We start from the raw sequence: 14,493 nt of genomic DNA, 5'->3' as shown, positions 1-14,493 counted from the left end.
TAAGCCCCCTACACAGACACTGCTGGGGCTGCCCTGATGACCCCCAGAGTCTTAGAACCCAAATGGCACAGCACCACTGACCTGAGCATTGAATTGTCAGATCCGATTGGCCAAGTATCCTCAGGAATGGCCCCAGGGTTCCCTAAGTAATTCGTGGGACGCCTCCTCCAAAAAATGGAATACTAAGGACTTCTATTTTTAAAAGTAAGTGGCAGATTAATTACAGAAATGAAATTAGTTGGGGCCGGAGAGATAGCACAGTGGTGTTTGCCTTGCAAGCAGCCCATCCAGGACCTAAGGAGGTTGGTTCGAATCCCAGCATCCCATATGGTCCCCCGTGCCTGCCAGGAGCTACTTCTGAGCAGATAGCCAGTAGTAACCCCTGAGCGCCACCGGGTGTGGCCCAAAAACCATAAATAAATAAATAAATAAATAAATAAATAAATAAATAAATAAATAAATAAATAAATAAAATTAGTCACTTAATACAGGAATTCAAATATAAGGGAAAATCACTCAGTCCTTTATTTATTTATTTATTTTAGTTTTGGGACCTCATCCATCAATAGTCAGGGGTTATTTCTGGCTCTGAGCTCAGAAATCACTCCTGATAGGCTTTGGGGACCATACAGGATGCTGGGGACTAAATCCTGGTTGGCAAGGCAAACACCCTACCCACTGTGCTATAGCTCTCGTCCCTTTTTTTTAATATATATTTTTAAATTCCTGGGTTATACCTGGATGCTAAGGAGTTACTCCTTGTTCTTTTCTCCAGAATAATTCCTGGTGGAGTCTGGGTATCAAACCTGGGTCATCATGCAAGGCAAAAGTTCAACCCACTGTATTATTGCTCCAATGCCATCACAGGTAGAGTCTACGCAGTAATACATTTCCAAGACTCTCCTTTCCTACAACATTTTATAGCAGAATGACACAACAGGTGGGAAGATTTAAGTTAAATAGTGCTCAAGGAAAGAATATTAATGCAAACACTTTAAGATCTCTTCAATCAGGAGCTAGTTTCTACTGTGTGACCTGAAACACTCAGACATTTTGGGCCTTCTCACAGTTGTCCTGTGGCCTAGGATTTGATCCTCTCTGCCCATCATTCCCTTTGGGTTCTTCTTCAGAGGTGAACTGTCTTGCCTAGAAACAGTGGAGATGGTCTCTGCCATGTGACCTGAAGCACACAGACATTTTGGGCCTTCTCTCAGCTGTCCTGTGGCCTGGGATTTTATCTTCTCCACCTATCATTCCCTGATTGGCTCTTCTTCAGAGGTGAGGTATCTCGCCCAGAAATAGTGGAGCCGGAGGAGCAGAGCCACTCCATTTTGCTACGTGGCCACATGTATTTTCTAGCCAATGAACCTCACCATGACATTCAGGAAAAAAATTACACTACAAGTGTAACAACAGGAAAATAATGCAGACAAACACCATGCATAGAGAATGAAGATGGAAGCTCTGATGACCAGAAAACTGCCAACTGCCTAGTTAGCCTCTCAGATAAGGAGTTTAGAGAAGAAATATAGAGAATCTTCATAGAAATAAAAGAAAGCATGGATCGAACTGAACAGAGCACAAAGAGAGAAAGCAGAAAACTCCAAACTGAAATAACAGGACTGAAGAACTCGGTAGATGAAATAAAAACCTCAATGGAAAGCTTCTCCAAAAGAGTAACAGAAGTGCTCGCTTCGGCAGCACATATACTAAAATTGGAATGATACAGAGAAGATTAGCATGGCCCCTGCGCAAGGATGACATGCAAATTCGTGAAGCGTTCCATATTTAAAAAATAAATTAATAAATAACAGAAGCTGGGGCCGGAGAGATATCACAGCGGTGTTTGCCTTGCAAACAGCCGATCCAGAACCTAAGGTGGTTGGTTCGAATCCCGGCGTCCCATATGGTCCCCCGTGCCTGCCAGGAGCTATTTCTGAGCAGATAGCCAGGAGTAACCCCTGAGCACCGCCAGATGTGGCCCAAAAACAAAACAAAACAAACAAACAAAAAAGAGTAACAAAAGCTGAGGACAGAATCAGTGAGCTGGAAGGTGAGATACAGAACAACTCCATACAGCAAAAGAGATTGGAAAAGAACTTTAAAGCAAATGATCAGACAATGAAAAAAATACTCAAGGAATGTGAACAGATGAAAATAGAAGTCTTTGATATATTCAAGAGACAACATAAGGATCATTGGAGTTCCTTAGACTCAGAAAGAAAATCCACAGAAGAATCAACAGTCAAGGACATCATTACAGAGAAACTCCCAGAGCTAAAGACAGCATGCAACCAAATCCTGTATGCCTATAGAGTACCAGCTAAAAGAGACCGGAATAAAAGTGCCCAAGACACATCCTAGTCACAATGACAAATCCCACAGATAGGAATAGAATACTGAAAAAAGCAAGATCAAAAAGGGAAATTACATTCAAAGGAGCATCCTTAAGATTTACATCAGATCTGTCACAAGAAACTCTCAAGACTTGGACGGAAGTGGTGGGATATAGCGTCAAAACTCAACAAAATGAATGCCTCACCTAGAATATTGTACCCAGCCAGACTCACTTTCAAATTTGAATGGAGTATACATATAGCTTCACAGATAAGCAGCTCAGAAACTTTACAGACTCGAAACCAGCATTAAAAGAAAAGCTGAAAGGTCTACTTTAAGACAACACAGACCAACAGACACACCAACTCCTATACAAAGATGACATTAAATTCCATGACAATTATCTCTCTCAACATCAATGGACTAAATGCAACTGTTAAGAGACAAGAGTGGCAAAATGGATCAAAAACTGAATCCAACCTTTTGCTGCCTACAAGAAACACATCTGAATCATCAGAAGAAACATTGACTGAAAATCAAAGGCTGGAGAAAAATCGTCCAAACAAACAACACCCTTAAAAAACGCTGGAGTGGAGAAAGCATGGAGGTAAGGCATTTGCCTTGCATGAAGGACAGTGGTTCAAATCCCGGCATCCCATGTAGTCCCCTGAGCCTGCCAGGAGCGATTTCTGAGCTAGAGCCAGGAGTAACCCCAGAGTGCTGTCAGGAGTGACCCAAAAACAAAAAAACAAACCAAAAAAAAAATATCTGGAGTGGCCATACTAATATCAGATGACACAAACTTTAGACTCAGAAAAGTTATAAGGGACAAAGATGGACACTTCGTACTAATCAAAGGATATGTACAACAGGAAGAAATCACACTACTATACATAAATGCAAACAATGAGGTACCAGCAAAGTACTTAATACAATTGTTGACAAATCTGAAAGAAGATATCAAGAGCAACACAATAATAATGGGAGACCTCAACACTGCTTTGTCACCCCTTGATAGCTCAACCAGGCTGAAACCCAACAAGAATATAAAAGCTCTGAAAAGAAAAATGGAAGAATGTGGACTAGTGCATACATATAGGGCACTCTATCCTCAGAAATATGGATACACATTCTTCTCCAATGCACATGGGTCATTCTCCAGAACAGACCACATGCTGGCCCATAAAACATATCTTCATAAAGTTAAGAAGGACAGAAATTGTATAGACTACCTTAGATCACAAGGCACTGAAATTAGAAGTGAATTACAAAGGGAACTAAAAAGCTCACTACTGAACAACCAGTAGGCCAAAGATGAAATCAAAGAGGAAATCAAAACATTACTGGAAACAAATTACAATGAAGATACAAATTTTAAGAATTTATGGGACACAGCAAAAGCTGTACTAAGAAAAAAATTTATACCTTTGCACATATTAGAAAGGAAGAAGGGGCCTATATAAAAAGCATAATGACATAGCTTTAAAAATTAGAAAATGGGGGCCAGGAAGGTGGCGCTAGAGGTAAGGTGTCTGCCTTGCAAGCGCTAGCGTAGGACGGACCGCGGTTCGATCCCCTGGCGTCCCATATGGTCCCCCCAAGCCAGGAGCGATTTCTGAGCGCATAGCCAGGAGTAACCCCTGAGCATCAAACGGGTGTGGCCCAAAAAAAAACAAAACAAAACAAAAAACAAAAAAAAAAAAAAAATTAGAAAATGATGAACAAAAGGAAACAAAAATACATAGGCAGAAGGAAATAGTAAAGATTAGAGCAGAATCAATGAAGTGGAAATCAAAAATAAAAATTTGAAAGATCAATGAAAGCAAAAGTTGGCTCTCTGAAAAAATAAACAAGATTGATAAGCCAGTAGAAAAACTCACAAAATGGAGAGAGAGAAACTTAATAAACCAGATAAGATGAAAAGGGGAGATCACTACAGATACTGCAGAGATTCGAAGGGTACTCAGAGACAACTTTGAGAAACTCTATGTCACAAACATGAGAACCTAGTAGAAATGTATAAATTCTTGGATTCTTATAATTTTCCACAGTTAAACCAGCATGATTTAGCATATTTAAACAGACCCATCACTACTGACAAAATTAAAATGGTAATCAAAAGTCTTCCCAAAAACAAAAGCCCAGACCCATATGGATTCACTAATGAATTCTTTCAAACCTTTCAAGAGGAACTACTACCAATGTTTTCAGGCTCTTTCATGAAATTGAGGAAACAGGAACACTCCAAATAGTTTTTATAAAGCTAACATCACCTTGATACCAAAACCAGACAGAGATACTGCAAAGAAAGAAAATTACTGACCAATGTCCCTGATAAACATAGATACAAAGATCCTCAACAAAATTCTGGCAAATAGGATCCAACACCTCTTCAAGAAGGTCATACACCACAACCAAGTAGGATTCATTCCAGGAAAGATGGTTTAACATATGTAAATCAATCAAAATAACATACCATATCAACAAAAAGAAAAAGATAAATCATATGATCATATCGAAAGATGCAGAGAAAGCATTCAATAGGTCCAACACCCATTCTTAATTAAAACAAAAAAAAAAAACTCTCATCAAGATGAAAATGGAAGGAACTTTTCTCAATATAGTCAAGGCCATCTACCACAAACCAATGGCAAATATTATTCTCAATGGAGAAAACCTAGAAGCCTTTCCTCTAAAATCTGGTATAAGACAAGGCTGCCCTCTATCACCACTCCTATTCAACTGAAAGTTTTTGGCTTAACAATTAGGCAAGATAAAGATATCAAGGGCATCCAGATAGGAAAGGAAGAAATCAAGCTCTCACTCTTTGCAGATGACATACTACTGTATTTAGTAACCCTAAAGCAATGGTCCTCAAACTACGGCCCGCGGGCCACATATTGTATTTATTCCCATTTTGTTTCTTCATTTCTGAGTAAGATATATGCAGTGTGAATAGAAATTTGTTCATAATTTTTGTTTTTACTATAAACTGGCCCTCAAACAGTCTGAAGGACAGTGAACTGGCCCCCAGTTTAAAAAGTTTGAGGATCCCTGCAAGACTCTACCAAAAGCTTCTAGAAACAATAGATTCATATTGCAAAGTGGCAGGCTACCAAATTAAGATGCAAAAAGCAATGATCTTCTTGGTACGCCAATAATGATAGAGAAGAAATGGACATGAAAAAACAATCCCGTGCTCGCTTCGGCAATACATATACTAAAATTGGAACGATACAGAGAAGATTAGCATGGTCCCTGCGCAAGGATGATACGCAAATTCGTGAAGTGTTCCATATTTAAAAAAAAAAAATCCCATCAAACAAACTCAATTATCTTGGAGTCAATTTAACTAAAGAAGTGAAGGACCTATACAAAGAAAACTACAAAACCCTGATTCAAGAAATAAGAGAGGGCCGGATAGATAGCATGGAGGAAAGGCATTTGCCTTGCATGCAGAAGGATGGTGGTTCGAATCCCAGCCAGGAGCAATTTCTGAGTGTAGAGCCAGGAGTAATCCCTGAGTGCTGTCAGGTGTAACTCAAAAACAAAAAAAAAAAAAAAAGAGAGAGAGAGAGAACACAAGGTAAGATAATGGATACATACCCTGAGTGCTGTCAGGTGTGACTCAAAAACAAAACCAAAAAAAAAAGAGAACACAAGGTAAAATAATGGAGACACCTACCCTGCTCATGAATTGGGAGGATTAATATCATTAAAATGTCAATACTTCCCCCAAAGCATTGTAGAGATTCTCTCCTTTGCTAAGATACAAGGAAATTAGTGTTTGTTTTGTTTTATTTGGTTTTTGGGTCACACCCGGCGGTGGCACTCCGGAGTTACTCCTGGCTCTATGCTCAGAAATCACTCATGGCAGGCACAGGGAACCATTTAGGACGGCGGGGTTCAAACCACCTTCCGTCCTGTTGGCTGTGTGCAAGTCAAATGCCCTACATCTATGCTATCTCTCCAGCCCCAGAAATTAGTTTTATTTCTAGTAGATGTAGTAGTAAGTTCACCTAATACCTAATACAAATATAAATCTATTAGCCTCACTAATCTCTTGCCAATAAGAAAGATGAGGCAAGGCCAGAGCAAGAGTACAGCAGATATAGCATTTGCTTGCATGTGGCCAAACCAGGACCAATCTGGGTTCAATCCCTGGCATTCCATATGGTCTCCCAAGCCTGCCAGAAGCAATTTCTTTTTTTTGTTTTGTTTTGGTTTGTTTGGTTTTTTTTTTTTGTTTGTTTTTTTTTTTGGTTTTGAGGCCACACTGGTGATGCTCAGGAGTTACTCCTGGCTATGTGCCCAGAAATCGGTCCTGGCTTGGGGGACCATATGGGACACCAGGAGATTGAAACCATGGTCCATCTTAGCACTCCACCACTCTGGCCCCCAGGAGCAATTTCTGAGTGTAGAGGCAGGAGTAAACCCTATGTGCTGCTGGGTATTGCCAAAAAAATAATAATAATAAATAAATAAATAAATAAATAAATAAATAAATAAATAAAAGAGGATTAGGCAAAAAAAATAAAGATTTTATATTTAGTCATACTTATGGTAGGCATATAATGCTCCTCCACCCCCAAAATCTCCACAGAATGTGTAAATGTGCTATTTAAAAATATGACAAAGGTAAAATGAACTTTGTCAATGCAATTAAAGTTTTGGGGTTTTCTTGTTTTTTGATTTTGGCCCATACCTGGTGACGCTCAGGGGTTATTCCTGGCTATACACTCAGAAATGGCTCCTGGCTTGGGAGACCATATGGGACGGCCAGGTATCGAACCCAGGTCTATCCTGGATCAGCCGTGTGCAAGGCAAACACCCTACTGCTGCACCATTGCTCCAGCCCCATGTAATTACAGTTTTTAAATAGAATATTATCCTATATTATCTAGTGAACCCAATGAAATCATAAAGGCCTCACAAGAGGGAGGCCAGAATTCAGAATCAAAGAACATGTGACAGGGATCAGAGAAAGAAAATCAGGTAAAGTGCTTGTCTTGCACACAGCTCTTGCACAGAGTTTAATCTCCATCTCAAATGGACCACAGAGCCCACCGGGATTTATTCCTAAACACAGATTCAGGAGTTAGTCCTGAAAACTGCCAGGTGTGGCAGAAAAACAAAAAGAACAAGCATGTAACAACAGAAACAAATATCACAGAGGAAAAAGAAGAGTTAGAGCTAATAAATTAGCAACTCTGAAAATGGAAAAGAAATCGTGGCCCCCAAGCCTAGAAAATATAGAGGAAAGTGTTCTCCCCAGAAGCTCCAAAAGGAACTCAGTATTTCTGACACTCTAAGTTTAGTGTAGTAAAAATTATTTGGACTTCTGAAATAATTTTGAAAAAATAATCTGTTATTTTGGGCAAGCAAATATGTGGTGATTTGGCATGTCAACAACAGGAAACTAATATAAGTCTAAACAGTATCACCTCAGTCAGCAAAGCAGGGCAACCAAAACTTACTTTCTAAGAGGGAATGATCTCGAACAGCTTCTGCAGCTAATACAGACTTCCCACAACCTGCCATTCCGTATATGGTAACCCATCCCGGTTCACCATTCAGTTTGAAGAGCTTCTGCTGAATTGCAATGATCAGCTTCTTCCTGGTCACAAAAACGACTGGCCTCTGTGGGACTCCACCTTCACACAAGACTGTTCTGACTGAAATAGAAAACAAAACAAAGCAAGCATTAATGAAATTTTGAAATTGTTATTCAAGTAATACTTCTAAAAGCAAAGAAAGTCTTAGAATTTCCAAAACATGCAATCATGAAATGTGGCAAATATAGTTCAACTTTCTTTTTTGGTATTTAAGTCACACCTAGCAGTGCTCAGGGGTTACTTCTGGCTCTGAGCTCAGTAGTTTCTGGGCCCAGAGATATAGCACAGCAGCGTTTGCTTTGCAAGCAGCCGATCCAGGACCAAAGGTGGTTGGTTCAAATCCCGGTGTCCCATATGGTCCCCCGAGCCTGCCAGGAGCTATTTCTGAGCAGACAGCCAGGAGTAACCCCTGAGCACCGCCGGGTGTGGCCCAAAAACCAAAAAAAAAAAAAAAAAAAGTAGTTCCTGGCAGGCTCAGCGGACCATAGGGGATGCCGTGAATCGAATCGGGATCTGTTCAGTGTTGGCCACATGCAAGGCAAATGCCTTACCGCTATCTCTCTGGCCCCACTACTTCAACTTTCAAATTACTCAGTACACCCATAGTAAGAGGAATAAAACTTTAACTATCAGGACATGGCTTTATTTTTTTTATCAGTAGTAAAACCATTTGAAACAAGAGACACTGAGAGGAAATGAGACTGTCAGGCATAGTCAGCATGGGTTCTCTATACAGACCCATTCTATGCTGTGTTTGTGAAAATACACATTTTATAGCAGTCTTAAAGTTTAATTCAGAAGAATTTAAAGTTCTTGCAACAAGTACATGCAATTGTAACAATGTTGGAATAAGAACAAATCCTGTACAAAGTACTAGAAATACTTTTCTAAAGCATTGTTCAGAATGGCAAGTCATTCCTAGATACCATGTTGGAAGTTGTTAATATCTGCTACTGGATACATGTGATTGCCTTTCAGGATCAGCAATGATGATGAACTAGTGAAAGGCAGCTTGGTCCCTTCTAGTTCAGACTCTTCACGTGAAGAGGAAATGAGTACTTCTGCACTGAGGGACCATCACCAGAAGATGAGCTTTTCTTTGTTATGTCACAGCATATACAGGTAGTGCATTTGGAATAAATGAAGTATCCACTGTGTTTTAGTATTGTAGAATACTTTTCATTAATTACTTCAGAAAACATTTACAAAACTAAAGGGACTGGAGTATCTAAATAAAAAAAATTAATTTTGGGGCCGGGCGGTGGCGCTAAAGGTAAGGTGCCTGCCTTGCCTGCGCTAGCCTTGGACGGACTGCGGTTCAATCCCCCGGTGTCCCATATGGTCCCCCAAGCCAGGAGCAACTTCTGAGCACATAGCCAGGAGTAACCCCTGAGCATTACCGGGTGTGGCCCAAAAACAAAAAAAAAAAAATTAATTTTGCATCCTACATTACACTTTGATGTATGACCTGTAGACTGACAAGATATTAAATTCTTAATTATGTATATTTTCTAATAAAGAATAGTACGTATGCATAATGGGAAGATAAGAAAAACTGAGTTAGTATAGAGTCAAACGTATTTAAACTGGGGGATGGATTGATTGCACAGCAGTAGGGTGTTTGCCTTGCACACAGCTGGCCCAGGACCAATGGTGGTTCGAATCCCAGCATCCCAGCTGATATTTCTGAGCACAGAGCCAGGAGTAAACCTTGAGCACTGCTGGGTGTGACCCAAAAACAAACAAACAAAGAAACAAAAAAATTAAACTGAAAAACAGGGCTGGTGAGATAATACAGCAGGTAGGAAACTTGTTTTACATGGCATTGATACAGTTCAATTCCTGATATCCCAGAGTCCTCTGAATATTGCCAGAACTAATTCATGAGTGGCAAGCCAGGAGTAAAACCCTGAGCATCACCAGGTGTGATCCAAAATAAAAAAATAAGTTAAAAAATTGGAAATGAGGGGCCGGAGAGATAGTATGGAGGTAGGGCATTTGCCTTGCATGCAGAAGGACGGTGGTTCGAATCCCAGGATCCCATATGGTCCCCCAAGTCTGCCAGGAACAATCGATTTCTGAGCTAGAGCCAGGAGTAACTCCTGAGCACTGCCGGGTGTGACCCAAAAACAAAAAAAAAAAAAAACTGGAAACCACAACTACATTTCGTATGTATTTTGCAGAATCTTCACCAATTCCATCTACAATAAGACAAAACTGCAGCAATGTAGTCATTAGGACAACATTAGAGAGTATTATGAATACAAACCATATGAAGTTATTCCATCAAGTGAATCTTTGCCGTTGAAAGAAGAGACAGCAGGAACAGCATCATGGAGAAGTGCAGCAAGATCTTTATAGCCTTCATGTAGTAAAGCATTATAAAATGATATGTAAGAATAATTATCTTTTTTAAGTATCATTTTAATTAGCATAGCTGCTCGATGCTGTTGAGTGGGCTATAATAGAAAAAAAAAGAATATGTTTGCAATATAAATCAGTAGAGAGAGACCTTTGCAAAGTTCTAGTTTAAATTCTAAAATTCAAAAAGAGTGTCTAGAGAGATAGTATAAAGAGTAAAATTCCTGCCTGATATACAGCCAACCCAGATTTGATCCCCAGCACCACATAACGCATGACACTAAAACTGGCAGGAGTGATCCCTGAGCACAGCAGGTGTGGTCCAAATTTTTTCAATTAAAATTCTGAAAGAGGGCCGGAGAGATAGCATGGAGGTAAGGCGTTTGCCTTTCATGCAGGAGGTCATCGGTTCGAATCCCAGCGCCCCATATGGTCCCCTGTGCCTGCCAGGAGCAATTTCTGAGCCTGGAGCCAGGAATAACCCCTGAGCACTGCCAGGTGTGACCCAAAAACCAAAAAAAATAAAATAAAATAAAATAAAAAATACAATTCTGAAAGAAAGTACAGACTGGGGCCAGAGAGACAGCATGGAGGTAAGGCGTTTGCCTTTCATGCAGGTTATCAGTTCGAATCCCAGCGTCTCATCTGGTCCCCGTGCCTGCCAGGAACAATTTCTGAGCCTGGAATTAGGAGTAACCCCTGAGCACTGCTGGGTGTGGCCCCCCCAAAAATAAAAGTACAGACTGCCCAAGAGGCTTTACCTCATTTTTTACTTTCTCTTCCTCTGAGACAGTTAAAACACCATCGCTAATCATGTGATCCATGATGTAGGATGTTTTGATGTCCTTTTCCAGGGCTTCTTTATGTTGAAGCAAACAATTTCGAGCTTTTGCATCCATCCTCCCTCAAGTTTTTCTTTCTCGGAGCTGTCAACCATGAGCTACAAGTCAAACATCAAAATATATGTCAGGCCAATAAAAACAGGAAAAGATGATAATCTTACTGATGATAAAAAAAATGTTAAGAAAACAAGATGATAAAATATTTTAATAAGTCCAATAAATCAATTTCCTTGTTTGTGAAAAAAAAAAAAGATGAGTGGCAGGCAGGCAGGAAGGAAGGAAGGAAGGAAGGAAGGAAGGAAGGAAGGAAGGAAGGAAGGAAGGAAGGAAGGAAGGAAGGAAGGAAGGAGGGAAGAAGGAAGGAAGGAAGGAAAGAAGGAAGGAAGATATGAGGGTTTGGGAGAAAGTATTTTTAAGTTTTTGGGTCACACCTAGTGATATTCAGGGGTTATTTCTGGCTTTGTACTCATGAATTACTCTTGGAAGGTCAGCCATGTACAAGGCAGCACCCTAACCATTGTACTATCAATACGGGCCGCAAAAGGTTTTTTAAACTTTTTTTGAGGGAAAGGTTTTTGTGTCACAGGCGGCACTCAGAGATCACTCCAGGCTCTGCGCTCAGAAATCACCCGAGGGCCAAAGCAGTGGAGCAGCAGTAGGGCGTTTGCCTTGCACTCAGCTGACCTTGGGAAGGACCGCAGTTCGATCCCCTGACGTCCCATATGGACCCCCAAGCCAGGAGTGATTTCTGAGCCAGGAGAAATCCCTGAGCATCACCGGGTGTGGGCCCCCCCCCAAAAAAAATCTCCCCTGACAGGCTCAGGGGACCATGTGGGATTCCGGGAATTGAACCAGGGTCTGTGTAGGTCTGTGTAGGTCATGTGCAAGGCAAATGCCTTACCATTGTGCTATGGCTCCAGCCCCCAGAGTTTTTTTTTAATTCATCAAAACCCGAATGCTTTCCAAGTTGTAAAAATAAAAAGGGGAGCTGGAAATTCTTAGCATTACTTTAAATGAAGATAAATGCAATTTTTCTACAAGGTGATATAATATCCAAATGACTTTAAGATAAGAATTCTCTGTAACCTAAAGATTCCACGTCTGGGAACTTACCTCAAAAAAAGACAGTCACACATGTATGCAAAAATGTTCAGAGTTAAAAACGCACCCTAAATGCCAATCACTGAGCATGATAATTTTAAAAAAAAGAATATGTATAGATATGGAATGTTAGTCACTTAAAATTAGTATCTATAGTTCCATGAACTGCCATGGAAAAAAATGGACATGAGGTATTTGTGAGAAAATTAAAGCCATGATCCTATAGAGAGTGCATAAGTTTCTTCAGGGGCAGGGGAGTTTTTTGGGTTTTGTTTTGTTTTGTTTTGTTTTAACAGCCTGAGTTCAATACAGAGCAAAGAAGAATGGAGAAAGGGATAAGGAAAGAGGAAGAAGGGCTGGGGAGAAGAAAGAAGATTGAAAATGAAAGTTTGGGGCCAGAGAGATAGCATGGAGGTAAGGCATTTGCCTTTCATGCAAGAGGTCATCGGTTTGAATCCCGGTGTCCCATAGGGTCCCCCATGCCTGCCAGGAGCAATTTCTGAGCCTGGAGCCAGGAATAACCCCTGAGCACTGCCGGGTGTGACCCAAAAACTACAAAAAAAAAAAAGTTTGTTCAATAAAACGTGTTACTTCATGTAGCAGAATTTGAGGTATCTTCCACATCAGTTTGGATTTTACACGCAGTTTTAATTTTATCAACACACATTATAATTTTTACATGCATAAAAATATTTTCTAAGTTGACACTTTAGAAAGTGACCATAAGAAAAGGAATTTCCTGTTTTCTATATCCAGAAGAGTAAAACACACATTGTTGATATGGGGCAAATAATTTTCACGGAGAACTAAAGTCTCTCATGTTATTACCCCAGGTTTCAAGTATGATAAAGCAACAGAAAATTCTCTCTCATGCCACTCCTTCTAATAAAATAATGCAAAGGACAATATTCTTGCCTCTATCAACTTCTCTTCCATTTTATTTCTACCAACTTTATTTGAAATATAATGCAAATGTTTCTGTAGGCTTAAAACCCAGGTCAGAAGGTCTGCAAGCTCTAAAGTAATACCAAACTACCCAACATATTACAATGTGGATTTATTAATTTATTCACTAAGAGACATTTGAGCCCTTCCTATGTATCAGATCCTTGGGAAGTATGAGGAAGTAGTATTATCTGCTGCCTGTGCTTTCAAGGTTCACCAAATGCCCTGGCAAACATGAAACTAACTGGTAAAAGGAAAAAAATCATAATAGAATAATTATTTTTATCATCAGTAACGCGTTATCCCAATATAAACATAAAACATTCCTTCCTCCAAAGTATTGAAATTCATTTTAAGTTGCGAACATTTGCCCATGTGGACATGCAACAGTTCAGTCAATAATCTCAATCTGAAACTAACTTCCAACTTGAGTAGTTATGTGAGTTTCGAGGCGTCCAGTTTAGACACTTGAAATTATCTCATATTTTAAAATAGTACCATGGGCTATTATTTCTATTCACTCGTGTCCGAATAGAATGGAACTTATATGCAATCGTATTTACGGACCTGAATTAAATAGAAAGAAGTCAGGTCCGTAAATACGATTGCCAACAAGTTCTCCAGTTCCCCACCCTCACCTCTGGGAACCACCTCAAGAGGGGAAGTGAAAACCGTTCTGTGCTGTGCAATCGACAAACGGGCCATTTCCCCCCAGGAATCCTACATGCTGGCTGTTTCCTCCGCGGAGCATTTGTTTCTCTTCCTGGTGCAAAAGGTCTGCAAGAACCCTCCTGGAGGAGCGGGAGGGTTTCCGAAGCCTCTCCCCGTCCCCGCTGGCGGGACTGGCCCGCGACCCCAACGACTTGGGGGAGAAAAAGCCACTTACCCACGCCTCGGCGCCGGGGTCTGACTCCAGGTCTCGGCCTGGCGGGGATGGGGGGGGGGAATAAACGAGGGTCGGGGAGGGCGACAGAACTAAGGGGAAATTTCAGCCAGCAGGCTCCGGGCCGTCACGCCCCGACAAGTCCGGACCTCGCAGGTGCAGGTGCAGCATCCGCAGCCCGGACGCCCGGAGCGCCTCGCCACGTCACGCCCTCGCGGGGCCCGCGCCGGACTCCCGAGCCCGCAGCCTCCGCCGCGAGGACCGCCCCGGGCCCGTCACTGCTTCCGCGGCCGCAGCAGCACCCCGGCGGGAAAGCGGGGCGACTCCCTCCCGACGCCGCCGCTGCGCCGCGCCTCCTTCCAGCCTTCGCGGGGCCCGCGCGGCCCGGACTCCAGCGCCTCTCGCCCTG

The 14,493-nt window shown here is 41.3% G+C and overlaps 1 protein-coding gene and 2 non-coding genes across 3 annotated transcripts in view; 2 read left to right on the top strand and 1 right to left on the bottom strand.

Annotated features, from left to right (window-relative positions):
* APAF1 (apoptotic peptidase activating factor 1) overlaps positions 1 to 14,143 on the bottom strand; it is a 129,550-nt gene extending 115,407 nt beyond the window's left edge. The window contains exons 1-4 of the mRNA XM_049782865.1: positions 14,088 to 14,143; positions 11,075 to 11,253; positions 10,222 to 10,411; positions 7,815 to 8,012 (exon numbers count right to left, since the gene is read on the bottom strand). Coding sequence (XP_049638822.1) covers positions 7,815 to 8,012; positions 10,222 to 10,411; positions 11,075 to 11,212 — 526 coding nt within the window. The 5' untranslated portion in view covers positions 11,213 to 11,253; positions 14,088 to 14,143. The remainder of the gene's footprint in view (positions 1 to 7,814; positions 8,013 to 10,221; positions 10,412 to 11,074; positions 11,254 to 14,087) is intronic.
* Positions 1,686 to 1,792, top strand: LOC126023452 (U6 spliceosomal RNA). The gene has a single exon (XR_007500574.1). It is a non-coding gene; the product is annotated as a U6 spliceosomal RNA (small nuclear RNA).
* On the top strand, positions 5,534 to 5,640 carry LOC126023526 (U6 spliceosomal RNA). Its single transcript, XR_007500642.1, has one exon. It is a non-coding gene; the product is annotated as a U6 spliceosomal RNA (small nuclear RNA).
* Positions 14,144 to 14,493: the final 350 nt, after the last annotated feature.

The sequence above is a fragment of the Suncus etruscus genome, chromosome 11, assembly GCF_024139225.1.
Source record: "Suncus etruscus isolate mSunEtr1 chromosome 11, mSunEtr1.pri.cur, whole genome shotgun sequence".
NCBI lineage: Eukaryota > Metazoa > Chordata > Mammalia > Eulipotyphla > Soricidae > Suncus > Suncus etruscus.
Note: the sequence above shows the minus strand (reverse complement) of the source record. Positions and strands in the feature narration are given on the sequence as shown.